Source organism: Dromiciops gliroides, chromosome 1, assembly GCF_019393635.1.
Source record: "Dromiciops gliroides isolate mDroGli1 chromosome 1, mDroGli1.pri, whole genome shotgun sequence".
NCBI classification, from domain to species: Eukaryota; Metazoa; Chordata; class Mammalia; order Microbiotheria; family Microbiotheriidae; genus Dromiciops; species Dromiciops gliroides.
Window position 1 is genome coordinate 157684506 of NC_057861.1, and position 19244 is coordinate 157703749.

Genomic DNA, 19244 nt, shown 5'->3' on the forward strand with positions numbered 1-19244 from the left:
TCACACCTGCGAGGGTCTTCGATGTGCCCTGCTACAGCACAGGACACAGCAGGCTGGAAGTGTAGTATAGTCACCCAGAGTGGGATACAGTCAAACAGATCGTCAGCATCAGCTGTGTGCAAGGCTAACTGTGCTTTAGTCATCCTTCCTCATTTGATAAAACCAACCTATCCCTAAGCATGCTGAGCCTGGATCTCATGGGGAGCTATGTGGGTGCATCCCAGGGCATAATTTGACTATGTGCATTGATAGAAGTTGGCAAATGTGAAGGGCAATATAAAAAGCACGGTTGGCAAGCAGCAAGATTTACACTGTTACTTTGCATGGCCCCAGAAAGGAATCCTGCTGTCCCTATGTGAAGTCTGGGATGAAATACAACGCATGGCTGGCACAACCTCACCCAGATGCCAAAACAAAATGTGTCATGTATTTTGGATTCCTGTTTCATGTCGAAAATGATGCAATCAATCTGACCATCTGCTCCTCAAAAAAAAAGTCATATTCTGTACAAAGAAAGAAACACCCACCCTAAACTAGTCTCCTGGGGCCCCTTTGTTGAGAGTCTCCAAGACATTTTTTCTCAGATAGTGGTTTGGCTGTGGGTCCAAGAATGTGCAATAACTTATCTGTAAGTTCCTTGGTCTTCATCAACATGCCATTCTCCCAGGCTTTACCTGGCAACTGAGTGGTTATTTCCAGGAAGAAAAACATACTGTCGAGCAAGTGCTACTTCTACTATTCCTGTTATAAAAGAGGTGGTGTCATTTTACAAGGTCTTCATGACTTCAGAGAACAAGAAAAGCCCTGGCAGGAAGCTGAGATCTGCTTTGGCTTAATTTAAGCCAAATGCTGCAGCCAGAAAATGTGAATGATCATTAATAAAATGATCAGAGTGGGAGAGAACTATAGGACAGTCATGTTTGAGTAATAATGGGGGGCGGTGGACATTGCAAATACCATTCCCTTGATAAAGCTTAGACATTCAGGGAGCTATAGTTTGAAATTTGTAAGGAATTGGGATATTCTACTATAAAGTTACCATGGGTCCATCATGTCATCTGTGTGGGTGCTCTCTCCAATATTATGAATCATGACCCATCCATGCTTTCTCATCCTTTGTGACTCTTGCACATATACTCTGCCAAATCCTCCCACTAGGAGTCCTCCCAACACACTAGGCATATTCCTCTTGATAACTTGACATCACATGGATACCAGTGCAGCATGGGGGCTAACCATTATCTCTTTCACTCACGATTCTCCCACTGCCTCTTCCATTAATAACCTTTACCTTGATTCATGCAGGTCTACCCACTAGGCAATAAGATTGTTGGCCATGGCAATAATCCATGAAACAAAGGGAAATAAAATAAAAGCATATATCTATTGAGATAGCATGGGGGTAGTGGATCGTGCATTGGATAGGAATCAGGAAAAGCTGAGTTCAAATCCTGCCTCAGCTATAACTATGTGACTCCAGGCAGGTGACAACTTCCCTAGTTGTCAATTATCCTATTAGAAAAATTAGGATAATAATGGTACCTGCTTCATTCACTAGGTTATTGAAGATAGAACAGAAATCTATGAAAAGGTTTTGGGTTTGGTTTTTGGGGGGGTAAGGGGTTGCAAACCTTACATAAGAATTATATAAATATCAACTATTTCATAAATGTATCACATACATACTTTCATTTTATCCCAACTCTATGAGGTTGGCAGGAACAGCAAGTCTTAATAGCAGTACTTTTCTAGGAAGGACAGCTGAAGCTCAGAGAGGTTGATAAATTAGCCCAAAGCCACACTGGTCCAGAGACAAAATAGTGGTAGAGCCAGAAGTTAAGGTCAGGTCTTCTAACTCCAAGTCCTGTGTCGGGTTTTTGTTTTTTTTTTTTTTTTTCACTAAACCAAGTCACCTCCATATTATAAATAATAGTGTGCACATTCACAAAGCTTTAAAAACAGAGTCTCGGGGCAGCTAGGTGGCGCAGTGGATAAAGCACTGGCCCTGGATTCAGAAAGACCTGAGTTCAAAGCCAGCCTCAGACACTTGACACTTACTAGCTGTGTGACCTTGGGCAAGTCACTTAATCCCCATTGCCCCGCCAAAAAAAAACAAAAACAAAAACAGAGTCTCATGAAATCCTTTTTTTTCCTTTCTTTTTTTTGCAGGACAATGAAGGTTAAGTGTCTTGCCCAGGGTCACACAGCTAGTAAGTGTCAAGTATCTGAGGCTAGATTTGAACTCAGGTCCTCCTGAATCCAAGGCTGGTGCTTTATGCACTGCACCACCTAGCTGCCCCGTGGAATCCTTTTTAAGAATGGAAAGAGAAACTCTGGACATGGAGTCCAAAGACCTAAGCCTGAGTCCTGGCTGTGGCACTGGGAAGCTACATGACCATGGTCCAAGGCATTCATTTTTCTGGGTCTGTTTCCTTATCTACTAAATGCAGGGATTGAGCTAAATGATACCTAAGGCCTGTTCCAGGTTTCGTGTTCTATGATTCTAAACCCTCAACTGTGTAGCCATTTCATGCTAGGCATTCGGATTTTACAACCAATCATTATACTCATCTTTTATACTAAATATCTCATCTAAGTTTTCCCCCATGCCAACATTCAGGGCAGCTAATTTTGGTGGGGGCAGGGCAGGGGGGAGGCCTGAATATATATAAATTTATTTTTTCTGTAGTTGACCCAAAATTGATGTTATTTATGAGCTTAGACAGATTATTAGGTTGCCTTTAACATGCAATAGTGACCTCATAAATTTGAGAGTGGATCCATTTTTGTTTGTATGTGTGAAAAATGCTGCCCCAACCCAGCATGTAAAAGAGTGAGAGATACAATACATCTTGTTATTCTCAAAGCCCTCATAGTGGGAAGTGATTTATTCTGCAAATGCTGGATTTTCTCTGTAAATCCTATATCTTGCCATATCATGACCTTCTAGTGTGGAATTTGGTAAAAGGATGGCCCCTTTCCAATGTCTGCTATACATATAATGAGGTCCTGCTGGTAGTTCCCTTGGAATAAACCCTTGGCTTTATTACTGGAATAACAGCAGGACCTCATTATACAGATAGCAATGTTTTACCTAAAACATGTTCCTGCTGCCTAGACCTACAGGACAGCATTAGAGTGAGGCTGCTGGGTGTTTGCATATTGATAGAGTCAGGGGGTCTGTTGCAGCTTTGGGAACTGGAGTTTAAAATGAACTAAGACTTTTTTGATTTTTATATTTGCTACCTTCAGGCCAAAATTATATTCCCACTCTAAAATGAATCTAGGTAGAAGAGGTATAATAACCCAAAACATCTTATAGTATGAAACTTTCTCTTCTCAATTTAAAAACATGACTAATTATCCAATTTTATGCAGGGTACATGTGTCTCACTTCATTCATTTGGTGTATTTCTTGCATAGTTACATGAAAAAAATCAACTTGGGCAAACCAAATCACATTTTTAATGTGTATGGGGAGTTTGTAGTTTAAAAGACAATTGTAGAATTAAATGGATGGTCACCCTCAAATTTCCCAGTTTCATAAATACAGATTTTCATATATAGTGTTTGTTTAAAGTATCAAAATGAAATTCAGAAAACTAAACAAGGAAAGTTTTCCCAGGGCAATTATAATTTCTTAAGTAGACTGCATCCAATTAAAAACAAATTACTAACTAGAGACCATGAATATACTTTATATGATTCTAGTATCATTCCTCTTATTCCTATTCTATATTTTCTCTCTACATTAAAGTAATTTTCTTTCATTAAAACTTTGCAGCAATTCCACTGCTTACCCATGAATTTTCCAGGGGCATCGCTTAAATTAATCCTTATTAATGGACTGCTCTATAGGTACAATTTGAGGGAAAGAGTTTCACAGACTAAACACAAAGCAAGATCATTTAATGTGCTATTGCAAGGATGGTATATTAAAGCATTATGTGTGTGTGTGTGTGTGTGTGTGTGTGTGTGTGTGTGTGTGTGTAAGGGCCAAATTTATTATGGGGAGAGCTAATTGGGTGACTTGCCATAATATTGGGGTTCAGAAAATAATGAGAGACCTCTAGGTGCAAAGTTTACTCCCTTCCAAACTGCCTTTTTTTAGTTATTTCTCCCAGACTAATAAGAAAGGAGATTAACAGCCTCTTTTCCACAAACAAACCAGGTTTTATAAATGGAAACAAAATTTACAACAAAGGTGAAGTTAATTAAGCCAGGGACAAGCGAGTAGGGAAGAGAAAAACAGATAAGCTCCCTGGCTCTAGCAAAGACTGACTCAAACCTCAAACTTGCTTCCAGCTCAGCTAGCTCAAAGAGCTGGCCAAGCTTCCACAAACTCACCACCTAGGGTCCATAGTTTCAATGAGAATCAGCTGTGCAGTCCCTCTCCAGTACGCTCTGAAGCTCACTATGAGCAAGCATCCCCTTCCTAGTTTCTCTCTCCCTCCTCCAAAAGGGAGGTCCTTCAAGCTGGTTGGCTAAGAGTTGTCCCCTAATGATGTCAGCAGTGTACCAACACGTCACTCAGGGCTGGCCAGGTGTGGCCTCCATCCAATCATCCCCAGGTAGGTACTTAGTTTCTCATTCTTACCCAATTCAAACAATACTAAGTCAATGAGGTGGGGCCCCTGAGCATCTGCCAAATTCCATTGTTTTATCACATATCTTTATAGATAGATGATAGACTGACAGATGATAGATAGATAGATAGATAGATAGATAGATAGATAGATAGATAGATAGATAGATAGATAGATAGATAGATAGATAGATAGATAGATACATGGTTATTATTAGGGACAGGAACTGGATTTATGATTTCCTTTGTATAGAAAATTCCTGAGTGAGGAAACTTCTTCCACCAATTCATTTTAGTGCCTTCTCTTCAACTTAGAGTCTCAGAGAATTGACTACAACACTAAAATGACTTATGACTTGTCCAGGATCACACAGCCAGTGTGTTACTTAACTTATACAATTTATTACCTGGTATGCCTATAATAATATATTAGTATTGTCACTGTTATCTCATTCTTTTTATCTTTTTGATAGGTTTCAGAAACAAATAGCTGAAGGGCAAGTCACTTTCCAGCTAGTATTCATATATAATAAATGTTTTGTTGACTATTGCACAGGTAGATAAAATGACTATTTTTGAAACTGAATAAAAACATTGGGATGTAAGCTCATCTCCAGGCTCACTGAAAGCACCTTCAGTACAAGTACAATAGCAAACAAGATAGAAGGGCTGACATGTATTTTATTCTGTTCCCTGATTGTTTTCAGTTCTTCCATGAGATTTCTATAGATTAAGACCTATACATTCTATTTTGTTGGAGATTATGAGTATTCAAGATGAAAATATCTTTTAAAATATTGTTCTTAATTTTTTATGGATCAATGTAATGTTCATACAGATGTAAGCAACAGTTTTATCTGTAATTAATGCCCCAGGTTCCATTTATTTGATGAATTCTCAAGGATGCTTTGGGGTTTGTATTTGTACTGACAGGATTTTTCATCTGTTTGTAAAAGACAGTAAGCTTCTGTGGTTTAATTCTAGTTATCTAGTTATGTCTTTCTAGGTACCTGGTTAGATGCAAAGCTTTTGCAACATTTAGTGATATGTCCACCTGAAAGGAGACTATGCCTGATTATACTAAGTATTCTCTTCTGAACTTCAGACCTGCCTGTTGGGCATTTTGACCCAGAAGGGCCTTAAGCATCTTAAACTTGACTGAGCAAAAATTGAATTTATTATCTCTCCCCGAAAACCCAATCCTCTTTTGATCTTCCCTATTACTGTGAGGGCACCACTATCCTTCTAATCATTCAGATTTTCAACCTTGGTATCATCTTCAATCCAGACTCATCCAATCTCATCCCACATAGTTAGCAAACCTTGTTTCTCTCTCCACAACATCTCTCCCACATGTCACTTCTCCACTCACAGAGTCACCACCTTTATTAGATTTCATCTGGACTATTGCAATAGGTACTTATTTGGTCACCCTACCTCAAACTTTTTCCTACTCCAATTCACCCTCCAGATATTGGTGTGATTTCCTAAGGCACTGGTCATGTCAGCCCCCTACTCCATTAATTCCAATGGTTCCTCCTTACTTTCTTTTCTTTTCTTTTTTTTTTTTTTTGGTGAGGCAATTGGGGTTAAGTGACTTGCCCAGAGTCACACAGCTAGTAAGTGTTAAGTGTCTGAGGTCAGATTTGACCTCAGGTCCTCCTGAATCCAGGGCCGGTACTCTATCCACTGTGCCACCTAGCTGCCCCATCCTCCTTACTTTTTAGATCAAATATAAGTTTTTTTTAGTGTTTAAAGTTCTTTGCAACCTGTCTCTTTCCTAGCTTCCTAGTATTCTTCACTGTTACCAGTATCCCTTTATTTCTCTCCACATGGTCTGTGTTCCTGCCATACTGATTGACTTGTTCCTCATACGCAATCCTTGATCTCCTGACACTATGCTTTTGTACTGGCTGGAATACATCATTTATCTATCTTTGCCTCTTTCAATCCCTAGTGTCCCCCTTCTACTCGAATTCTTCCTAATAACCTCAGTTGCAAGTGCATTCCAATCCAAAATTAATTTTATTCATTTTTTTTTTATAATCACAAAGTACATTTTTGCCTTCCATATTAGAATGTAAGTTCCTTGAGGGCAGGGACCATTTCACTTTTTGTCTTTATATCATGAAAGGCTAGCACAGCTGTTGTTGTTGTGTTGAGATGTGTTTGACCTCTTCAGGCCCCATTTGGGGTTTTCTTAGCAAAGATACTAGAGTGGTTTGCCATTTCTTTCTCCAGTTCATTTTACAGCTGAGGAAACTGAGGCAAACAGGGTTGCATGACTTGTCCAAGGTCACAAAGCTAGTCAATGTTTGAGGCCAGATTTGAAGTCAGGTCTTAGCGGATTCCAAGTCCAGGGCTCTCTCTATTCACTGTGACACTTAGCTGCCCTATGCTCGTACATATTTGATTCTTTGTGCTTTTATCCCAGCACATACTATGTTGCCTGGTACATAGTAGACACTATAAATGCTTGTTGGCTGATTAGAAGATACCACATTTGTTATCAACTATCCTTGGCATTATTTTGCGATGGTATATTTTAAATAAGTTTTCCACATGGACATCAAATATTCTTGAATTCTAACTCTGTTTAGATTAATTTTGTTTATATACAATCTATGACTAAGCCATAAGTCCAGAAACAAGTCAAAAGTTTTGTAATAATCAATAAAGGTGATGTCAATAAGTCAGTCAATTATTAACTATTAAGCACCTACTATGTACCAGGCACTAAAGTAAAAATTCTGGGAACACAAATAGGCAAAAGACAGACTCTGCCCTCAAGGAACTTATAATCTGATGCGGGAGACAACAAGCAAACAAATATGTTCAAATGGTTATGTAAAGGAATAAATAGGCAATAATTAATGGAAGGAAAGCACTAGAATTGAGGGATTGATATAAATGTTATGGGACTTTCTTGTGGATGATTCAATCATCACCAAATTGCTCCTGACATAGTGGGACTTTTTGGCTACTTTTTTTCCTCCTCTGTTTTCATGTAATCAAATGGGGATTTTTAAATTTTTATTATTATTATTCATTATTATTGATTTTGTTCCTTTCTGTCCTAGGCAGTAGTTGAAAACTGACCTACAGCCTTTAAAAGTTTAGTTTCATAAGAGATAGAACTCAGAGTTAAAAGGAGTATCAATGAATTCAAGTATCTCTTTTATATTTTCCGTCTTTGTTGTCTTACTCTGATCCTGAGCTGAATGAAACCCCTCTCTCACATCATGCCTTTTCTAATCCCCACGGCTTCTGAAACTTCTTCCAGAATTGCTTCCCCACACCCCTCACCCCTCCTCAACAAAAATTACTTTGTATTTATTTGGCATGAGGTTTGTAAATACATTTGTGTGTGTGTGTGTGTGTGTGTGTGTGTGTGTTTGTGATCTGCCCTGACATAATGTAGACTCCTTGGGGTGGGGATTGTTTCATTTGTACCATTTGTATCTCAATCTCCTGTTACCATGCTTGGGACATGGTGCTCAGTAAATGATGATTGGCTGATTGATAACTTCGATATTTTTAAACCTTTCTGATTTCATTCACATGAGCCCTTCCTCCACTGAAGCAAATTAGAACATTTCCACCCACACCACTTAGTTTCATAAGCTGCGGTGGCCAAAAATTTCATCGCTCACTAAGCAATCCTATGCTGATGAGCCTCTCTCAGAATTTAGCTAGGCTGGTCCCCAGATGACAGATAACTATCCATTGCCATGCCCATACTAAAAATCTTCCTCACTTCGTTAGACTTGCCAGAATTCACAATGGGCTCAAACAGCCTTTAAGAAACAATCAATCGACAAGCACTAATTAAGCACACATACTCACTGTGCTGAACACTGGAGTTACAAAGACAAAAAATAAAATATCTGTCCACTCCTGCACATTATAATGAGGCATCACTAGGGGAATAAAAAAGGGAAAAAAGAAAGGAAAGGTAGATTAGGGAAGAAGACTTTTCTGGAAGCTGGTATTCAGATGAAAAAATGAATGTTTTGCCCCTAGGTAGTATTGGGCCTGGAGTCAAGATAACATGCCTTCAAATCCAGTCTTAGAAACTTACTAGCTGTATGAGCCCCAACAAGTCATTTAGCCCCTGTCTGCCTCAGTTTCCTTAACTATAAAATGAGCTGGAGAAGGAAATGGTGAACCACTCTAATATCTTTGCCAAGAAAACCCCAAATGAGGTCATGAAGAATCAAACAGGACTGAAACAACAGAAACAACTAAACAAGTGCTATGTCACCCTTTGTTTTGAAGATCAAATGAGATAATATTTGTAAAGTATTTAACACAATGCCTGGCACATAGTAGGTGCTTAATGAAAACTTGTTCTCCTTCCTTGTCTTTTAAATATTGAGCATTTATTAAGTTAAAGTCAAGTCAGACTACCCAAGGCTGTGCAGGAGTCACAAAGAAATAATCTGTGAAATATGGTATTATTACATCTACATTGAAATACCACAGTACTTGGCCTATAAGGGTTTTGCTATATTTCTCTCTTATTGGAGAGCCTCTATGATTTGAAGCAATCACCAGAGGGAACAGTTTTGCCTAAGAATTACCACAATATGTGTCTTAGAAAAAAGCAAGTGGAATCTTCATAGTTTGAATTTCAGGTGTCATTTTGCCAAGAGTGTACTATTATTACATTATTCTTATATCTGTCCTTTCCCCACTTCTAGATGTAATTCCAGGGGAGAATTCCCCCACAGGCTTAAACTTAAATCCTGACTCCGCACATCCTCAAAATCCAGAAGAACCAATCAGAATGGCACCAATACAGATGGAAACGAATAATTGGAAAAAAGAAGCTGTCAAGTGAGAATTTTCTGAAACATATAATGCATGTTATAAAATGTTTTAGCTTGCACTGAGAAACTCAAACACCTACTCCTCACAGACCTTTTTCTTTTGTTCTTTGCTTTAGAGGCTGATAGTACAGCTATCAACATATCTATTCCACTGCAAGGGAAGTGATCCAAGACTGAACCACTGATTCAGTCCTATTCACTATTCTTTGTCTAGTCATCTCAATTTAAAAAAAAAAAAAACCTTAGTAAGTAAACCCCTACTATGTTAAAGGTACTGGTGACACAAAGGCAAAAATTAAGTGTCAGCTCTCAAGGAAATAACATTTTCCTAGGGATTTCAACATAAATCAAGCAATCAATAATGCATTTATTATGTGCTTACTATATATTGATACTAAGATACACACCAAGAATACAAAGACAAAAGTGAAACAATACCTGCCCTTGATAAACTTATATTCTAGTAGGGCATGCAATACGTACCTATATGAGCATAACCTGTACTTATAATGGTAGAAGTTGAGTCAATCAATTACCCTACCATACTTAGCCCTGATAACTTTTATTGGATGGAAATACATTTCTATACATCTAGATTTAATCAATGAAAGGATAAAGTAAATAAGAATAAGACCCATACCCTAGAATAATTGAATTAATCAAATCAAAGGCATTTCAACTAGATGTAACAACAAATGTTTAGATTGTTTGAGGGACTTAGTCACACCTGTGGGCTTGGGATAAAAACCAGGAACCTAATTTGGAATTGGAGATCAGGACTAACATCTTGGGATGAAGCTTCCAGCCAAGTCCTTTAAAGGGACTAGCTTGGGAATGGAGAAGAAAAATACCCCATCCTCGCCTTGGGCCATGGTCTCTTTCCCCCCACCCCCTTGTCCAAAGGAGGTCCTGTGAATTTCAGAGGGTCAGGGGATGTTAACTTCTCATCAGAAATCTAGTCATATTGGTGTTCCCAGAATAGCCAGGGTAGTGCTGTATCAAGAGCCAAGAACAAACTAGACACATTGAGGAAAATAGCTTCAATATTCTGCAAGGACCCCAGTAGAAAAACTATACTATGCCTAAAGAGCTTCATGAATATCCCACAAAGGAGATAAAATGACTCCGAGTAACCAAAAGCTGGGAGTTACTCCTTTGCTATATATATGCTCTCTTAGCTTGGTCCCACCTTTCTTTGAGTTCTTTTATGTACTTGTGAAAGAATGAGTCAAAGGCTTTTGAAATGGGGGGTTGGGAAAAGAAGAAATGTTTTGTACCAATTGTTGGTGGGGTTTTTTAATACCATATATAATGCACCTAATTCAAAAACTAAGTAGATCTAACACTTAATTGATGTTGACTAATAATCAATGGGGTGGGGGCGGGGATCATACACTATATAAGTTCATATGCTATAGCATTAGAAGCTACCCCTAAATACCTCAGGGATATCCCTATAACCAAAAAGATGAAATCAAAGCTAGCTTTGCTCTGGGCCATCCAACCGGTTAGTGCAAATGGGGGTTGGAAGAGTAGACCAAGAGCCTATGCTATAGGCACAAGTAAGAATAATAAAAGGTAAGTTGGAGAGAAAGAGAAAGCACTGACAACTAGAGGAATGACAGAAGGCTTCCTAGAGGAGGAAAACTCTTAACTGGGTTTTTAAGGATAGCAAGCATTATGAAAAGCAGATGAGGAAAGCATATGTTGTAGGCCCGTGGCAATGGCTTCTGTGAATGCAGAAATTGGAGATGGAACAAAGAGTTCAGGGAAGAGCTAGTTGTCCAGTTTGAATGGAATGTAGTTTGTCTACAGAGAAGAGCCAAGTGAACTGGGCTGCATAGTGTATTTGGTCTTCAAAGACTGAGATTGTTATCAAATCAAACAAGCCAAACTATTCAGTTTAGAGCTAGATCAATAGGATCTTCATGTATACATAACCTATATCTTTATGAGGCATTAATTTTTTAAAAAAATAAGTCAAGACACTTATTAGCTGTGTGACCCTGGGCAAGTCACTTAACCCTCATTGCCCTGCAAAAAAAATTAAATAACATTTTTTTAAAGGGCGGGGGGGGGGGCAGCTAGGTGGTACAGTGGGAAAAACACTGGCCCTGGATTCAGGAAGACCTGATTTTAAATCAGGCCTCAGACACTTGACACTTACTAGCTGTGTGACCCTGGGCAAGTCACTTAACCCTCATTGCCGCACCCAAAAAAATAAATAAAGGGAAAAAAAAAAGAAGTCAAGGAAAATACTGCATGAATCTCTTCCAAAATCTCAAAGCAATGGCTTTTCCAATCCTGTAAATATTTTATTATTAAATAAGATTGTGTATTATTTCTTTTCCTCTTCTAAAGAAGCTATGGCATAATGACCAGGAATAATGAAGGGAACTGGTAATCTTTACACCACCAAAGGAATACAGTTATATAAATACCTCCCACTAGAATTACTGGAAATGTCACAAAAGACTTGGCAATTTAAATGTGAATCAGCAAATCCACAATAAAGCCCAACTAAGAGCTCCTTCATTGTGCTACTTCTTGGCGTGTCATTATGTGCCTGCTGATCCAATTTTGAATTGCTTAACCATGGTTAATATAATTGCAATATGCTTATGGGACAATAAAGGCGTACATGTCTCACTCAACAGGCAAGAAAAGTTGTCAGTCTGAAAAGGAGAAGTTAAAAATACCTTCTTTCCTCCTCTCCTCTTCCAGCAGCTGCTCTAATTTGCTATAATGGGTGCTTGTCAATATGTGTGAGACCGAATATCTAGGATCCAGTATATAGCTATGGGACCAGAGGCTTCAAAAACAGAGAGTACCTTTTGGGGCAAACATAAATCTGTGCATATACAGAAATAAAGATAGGCTGGCACTGAAAAAAATGCCGTTGGACAAAAGGTGTAATGTGACTGTCTTTAGGTAGAGAAACATGGAGGGTGATCAAATTCTTTGGTAAGGTTTGAAGTCTTCCAATTGGGACCAGGCATTATTAATAATGTTTACAGAAGGTTTTGCGATCTTTTTTTTTTTTTTGGTGTGGTAAGAGAAGCTTCTTTTTTTAAAGTATTTATTTTATTCTGAACTTAAATGAAACAAACATTTCCATAATACAGTTGAATAGTATTAGAGAATAATCTCTCCCCTCCCCCCTCCCCAAGGCGGCAAACGATCTGATATGGGTCATACATGTATGATCATATAAGACATCACCATATTTGTCACACAAGCAAACTAACATCATAAAAAAAAATGTAAGAAAGTGAAAAATAGCCTGCTTCAGTCTGTTCCATCAATATCAGTTCTTTCTTTGGAGGTGAATAGTATGTTTCAGTCCTTTGGGATTGTCTTGGATCATTGTATTGTTGAGAATAGTCAAGGCCTTCACAGTTCTTCATCGAACAACATTGCCGTCTCTGTGTACAGAGTTCTGTTCATTTCCCAATACATCATTCCAAGCTTTTCTAAAGTCATCCTGTTTGTTATTTCCTATAGCATAATAATATTCCATTACCATCATATACCACAGCTTGTTTAGCCATTCCCCAATTGATGGGCATTCATTTGATTTCCAATTCTTAGCCACCAGAAAAAGAGCTGCTATAAATATTTTTGTACACATAGGTATTTTTTCTCCTTTTGGGGATGTCTTTGTGATATAAACCTGCTATCTTCATGTTTGCCAAGTATGTAGTATGATCTGTAGTCTTGTCATAACCCTCACTTTGTAGATAAGGAGCTGAGACACAGAGAGGTTAATTAGCTTGTCCATAGTAACCCAGTCAGCACAGGCAGGATTAGCCCCTGAATTCCTACACTGGTCCTTCTCCACCCACATAACCCCAAGGATGTCCCTTTTTTAAACTTATGCTCTGAACCAAACTGCCTGTTTTATTTATTTATGATATTCGATCCCTTGATTTTATGCAATAAACAAGGTTTAAATGGCAGTAGTTAGGGATGAAGTCAGGCAAAGGGTAGTTTGGAGAGGGATAAAGGCTATATCATCTTGTCTGTGATCTTGTGGGCCCCACTTCATCCTGGCACAACTTTATGGCACACAAGAATATGAGGATGGTACTTCCATTGTTCCTTTCCAGGACTGAAGCCAGGAGATGGGGATGATGGGAGTATAGGTCAGAACCTTTGGTGAGACTGGTTATGTTAGGGAGAGAAGCAACTCTCAACCAAGCCAACTCAGCTCCTCCTAGTAGCCCTGGTTCTACTCAACTTGGTCAAGTACTGGCAGTAAATATTTGAGCACAGAGATTCAAAACCATAAATCCATAAAAGAAGTAGTGGATAAATATAATCCTGTATTCTTGAATCAAATGAGATAACATGAAAAGTACTTTGCAAATCTTAACAGGCTATATAAATTTATCATCATCATCATCATCATCACCTCTCTACCAGTCAGAGTCCCAATACCCACTACTGGGAAATAAGATTAGGAATTTTTGTTGTTGTTGAGTTGTTTTAGTCATATCCCACTCTCCATTGGCCCCATATGGAGTCATCTTGGCAAAGATACTGGAGTGGTTTGCCATTTTCTTCTTCAGCTCGTTTTATATATGAAGAACTTAGGCAAACAGGGTTAAGTGAGTTGCCCAGGGTCACACAGCTAATAAGTGACTGAGACCGGGTTTGAACTCAGGTCTTCCTGACTCTGGGCCATATAGCTGTTCCAAATATAGAAGTGCCCTTCAGTTAATTGGAACTTCCCTGGATATGAAATTCACTTATCATTTACTAGTTCAAACCTGGTGTTTATCATCCATGGGCTATGGAGTAGGGAGATCGAGGGCCCCAGATTAATGTAGATACCCATGAAATGCCCACCTCTCACTACTGTGACGACATAAGAGGACAAAACTTGGGCACCAATACTGAGCTGGTCACTCCATCTAAATGATGCCACTCACTCTTCACCACAGCTTTACTTTATCACTCTATATGGGGCAGTCTGGTCAGTGATACTCCCACTCCATTCCTAGAATTAAGTACTTTTATGGACAGATTCCACTTAGTTCAACTACTCCCTATAGCCTAGGGACCATGTAGCCTCAAACACTTACTAGTTATGTAACCCTGAGCAAGGTATTCAATATCTCTAGGCCTCAGCTTCCTGATTTTTAAAATTAGGAGATTTTATTTGCTGTAAGTTCCCTTTCAGCTTCAAATCTATGATCCTCTGGGCCTTTTTTTTTATCGTCCATCTCAGTAGTCTTCAATCTGCCCCATGGAAGGTCCTCAGACGAAGTCCATGACATCTCCTGGGGCAAAGCTAGGAGGAGCAGCACTCCAGTTTAGTCTCTCTTGCCAAGCCAAGAGACAACTGGCAGGTGCTAGGATGTAACAGAATAACAGACCTACAATTCATCAGGAGCTAGGCGGGACTGGGCAGTGACTGAAAATACAGCTCTTTGTTTCCTCATCTACAGAAACTGCATAAGATGCATATAATGTCCGGGAATCTGTGAACACATGCAGAAATATAAAACACTCAAGAATCCCATCACAGTCAATATATTTCCCCACAAGGTAAAAACCCTCTGTGGGACTGGATATTTGCTATTCACCTCAGACCTGAAGTTCTGTTCAGGAAACCCATAGCAACTATCATGAAGATTTGGCAAAATTCAGATCTCTTGCCCATCTTGGTATTGCTTTAATGCTTCAACGACTAGATAGTCCTCTTGGTGGTGGTCCTCTTCTACTCTTAGTCACTGCCGAGGGCATCTTTGTCTGTATAACTAATGCCCAACTGTCAAACTCAGGAACTCTCTAATTCAGGAATTCATAATTAACCATGAGGTAACTGTTGCCAGGCTACAAACATCCTTTCTCAGGACCTAGTCTCTGACTTGTCTTCAAGAAAAAAAAGCAGATACCACCTCAGGGAGGGGGGAGAGTAGGGAGGGAGGGAATGAGAGAGGGATAGAATTTGGAACTCAAAACTCTAAATTAAAAAAAAGAATAGAAAGCAGAAAGTCAGAAGGTAGTCAAAACTTGAGGTCCTAGAAATTTCAGTCATATAAGCTTAACAAATGTTTATGACTGACTGGTTGGTTGGTTGGTCAATGGACAAGTTCCCTAGGAATAGTGACTCATTGTGGGGCACAGAATTGGGGAAACATGGCCAAGTTGAAAAATCAACAAGCATTCATTAAATGCTTACTATCTGCCAGGCACTGTGTTAGATGGTGGGAATACAAGAACAAGTGAACTGTTAGAAAAAGATAGACCCTACCTACCATCAAGGAGTTTATATTACAATGGGGGAAAACAATACAAAAAAAGGAATAGAAAATTAAGAGGAATAGGTACTCCTGTAGGGGCATAGTGGCAAAGTTCAGAGAATGAAGGATGACTGGTCTGGTCCCTTTACCAAAATGGTGACTACCTCCACCCACTATCACTTGATTTCTCACATCTGTAATCATTCTTCAGACTAGATGTTTGGTTTAGCATCACCCAGCTATTATGTGGACCTCAGGGGAAGTCAATTCTTTCCTGCTCTGAAAACTGCTACCTGAATTTCAGGGGAGGTGAGCATATGGTCTCCTGAGTCAGAAAGAACTCTACTGCTGCTGTTAACAGGAGCTCCAGGATGAGTTAAGAGGCATCCAGGTGGAAACATTGCTCTTAAACAGAACAACAGACTGCATGACTCATTTTATTACCAGTATTTCCATTTCCTGGAGTCATGGCTCTTTATTGACCAGAACCTGGAAGAAACATGCTAGGATTTCTGGAGAAAGAATATGAATAGTGGGTTCATCCATCTTTCCACCTCTCTCCTTAGGGCCCTGATATTTTTCAGAAAGGGCAAGAATGGGGAGCAGAAGCTCAGGCACAATTATCAGGCCCTCTGTGCTATCACAGCATGCATTCTACACCCCTGATCTCTAAGTTATTGGACCAGCTGCAGCTTCACCAGACAACTTACAGGGGGGCCTATAGCTTTATTCAGATCCATGAAAGGGATGAATGGGGAAATGTACTTTAGACAATAATAGACAACACAAATAGTCAGAGAATACTTTAGGGCTAAGTACTTTGAGTTGTGAATTAGCCAGGAGGCATTCAGTAGGTTTTATTTTTTTGTTTGGTTTTTTGGTTTTTTTGGTTTTGGGGGGGAAGGGCAATGGGGGCTAAGTGACTTGCCCAGGGTCACACAGCTAGTAAGTGTCAAGTGTCTGAAGCCGGATTTGAACCCAGGTACTCCTGACTCCAGGGCCGGTGCTTTATCCACTGCACCACCTAGCTGCCCCTCCAGTAGTTTATTAATGTTAACTTTCATTACTATAAGGATTTGGGAAGTGGGGAATACCTTCTTGTCCACTGGAGAGTTCTGTTACATAGAGCCAAACATTTTCATAGAGAATATGGTTATGATAATGCCATATGCTCTTCTGCCTGAAAATTTACTCCTTTTGCAAATGGGGCTTTTGTCCTTACTTTTCCCCCTGAATTCACATGGCTACACCAGTGGTGATAATTTCTATAGAAGATGCTGCAAATGGTCAAAGATCCAATGAACATTGAGAGGGCCTCAGGCAGCCCAGACTGCACAGAGCATTTGGAATGTCAGAACCATTAGGTCCTCAGAGTAGCTGATGGATGGAGTCATATGGTGATTTTCCCATTGTTCTGCTAATAAATCCAGTGTCCAACTACTCCTAGTTTTTATGGGTAATCACCTGAGATTTCCCAGTTTCTACTCCACTTTACATACATGGATCCAGAGCTATAGAATTGCTAAATCTTTGCTTGCTCCAAAAGCTGATCAGGAGAAAGAAGTTCCTCATCCAAGATTCTTGATTCATGTTACCCTTAGTAGTCAGATAGGAGCTGGAGGAAAGAAATAGAAAGCCTGTATACCTCTTTGATGCTCCCAAATTCATGGGGGACTTTCAACAACAATAGTTCCATCAAGTTATGGCCTCAGGATCCTGAGGGGAAGAGTAGGGTGGAACAACTAGGGTTTTTCCCAACTTTCTTCATAAAAGGATGCAGAGAGGGGCAGCTAGGTGGTGCAGTGGATAGAGCACCGGCCCTGGAGTCAGGAGGACCTGAGTTCAAATCCGGCCTCAGACACTTAACACTTACTAGCTGTGTGACCCGGGGCAAGTCACTTAACCCTAATTGCCTCACCAAATAAATAAATAAATAAATAAATAAATAAAAGGATGCAGAGAATACTGTTCTTGTGCCTCATGGTCCTCAATCCCTGCCATTTCAAGGGTTAAAGGAAGGAAGAAGAAGGAGATCCTGGGAGAAAAAGAAGAAAGATAGGCAGGTCAAAGACCTGCAAATAATCACAGAAGGAAAAGGGAGAGGACAAATTGCCTCTTCTCCCCACATTCAGCACCAGCAGGTAAATTGCCCCTCCCAAGGCCTGCCTGCACTACTGCCTCAACTTCCAACTGAAATTTCTAGTCATGAAATTCCCTACTTACTGCTCTGGATGCCACATGGAAATGCAGGTAGGTAAAGCAGAGACTAGAGAGCTGATCTTGGAGTCAGGAAGAACTAAGTTCAAATCCAGCCTCACACATGTGTGACTGGGAAAGTCACTTAACTTCTGCCTGCCTCAGTTTCTTCATCTGTAAAATGGAGATAATAATAGCACCTACTTGCTAGAATTATGAGGATGAAGTGAGAAATAATTGTAATGCACTTTGCAAACCTTAAAATACTATATATTGCTAGCTATTATTATTATTATTAATTAAGCAATATCATCAGCAGACACTTTTCAGGGGGATGACAATGGCCAGTAAAAACTATTTTGAAGTTTCTCCCTCCTCCTAATTTGCCACTTTCATTCTTAGCCACCATCCCTCTCCTGTGCTGGCCAAATTTTGAAGCAGACAGCATTTTAAGTGCCCTTCCATCCTCTGTTTTTCCTCTTCTATCCAACTGTCCCTTTTTATAATATTTTTACTTTGATCAATGAAATGAATCAGCGAGCATTTATTAAGTGTTCACTATGAATCATTAAGCATTTATTAAGTGCTCACTCTATACCAGGAACAGTGCTAGATGCTAAGGATACAAAAACAAAAGTGAAACAGCCTGCCCTCAAACAGTTTATATTCTATTAGTGGAAACAACAGGGACACATATAAGTATAAAATTTATTATGAAGTAATTTCAAAGGGAAGCACTAACAGCTGGAGGGGTCAAGAAAGGCCTCATATGGAAGGTGATATTTGAGCTGAAACTAAAAATATCCAGGAGTTGTAAGAAGTGGAAGTGAAGAGGAATTGCATGTCAGGTATGAGGTGCAGCCAGTGCAAAGGCCCAGTGATGGTAGAGATAGTGTCATGTGTCAGGAACACCAGGAGTATCAGTTTGGTTGAACTCTAGAAGTACCTAATAACATGGTTCGGAGATAGGTTGTGAAGAGTCTTAAATGCTAAACAGATTATTTGTACTTGATCCTAGAGGTAATAAGGAGCCACTGGAGTTTATGAAGCAGGTGAGTAACATAATCAGATCTGTGCTTCAGGAATACTTTACTTACTTGACCTTCAGGAAGTCACTTAATTTCTCAGGTACCCAATTCCCTCACCTGTAAAATGTGGTAGTTGTACTAGATGACAGAATAAGAGCTCTAAAATTCTCTGATTCTGTAGCATCTAACCTAAAGGTCCAGGTATGTGCATATCTATGGAGAACTTGCCAATCAAATACTGGATAAATAAAAAAAAAATACTCTTTACCTAAGTACCAGAAAAGTACTAATAATACCTAGTGAGGCAACAAAGTGGAACTTCTTTATCCAGTTTGTGAAATGGGGAAGGCAT

The 19244-nt window shown here is 39.4% G+C and overlaps 1 protein-coding gene across 1 annotated transcript in view; it reads left to right on the top strand.

Annotated features, from left to right (window-relative positions):
- CNGB3 (cyclic nucleotide gated channel subunit beta 3) overlaps positions 1-19244 on the top strand; it is a 181027-nt gene that overhangs the window by 40691 nt on the left and 121092 nt on the right. The window contains exon 3 of the mRNA XM_043976245.1: positions 9289-9424. Within this exon, the coding sequence (XP_043832180.1) occupies positions 9289-9424 (136 nt within the window). The remainder of the gene's footprint in view (positions 1-9288; positions 9425-19244) is intronic.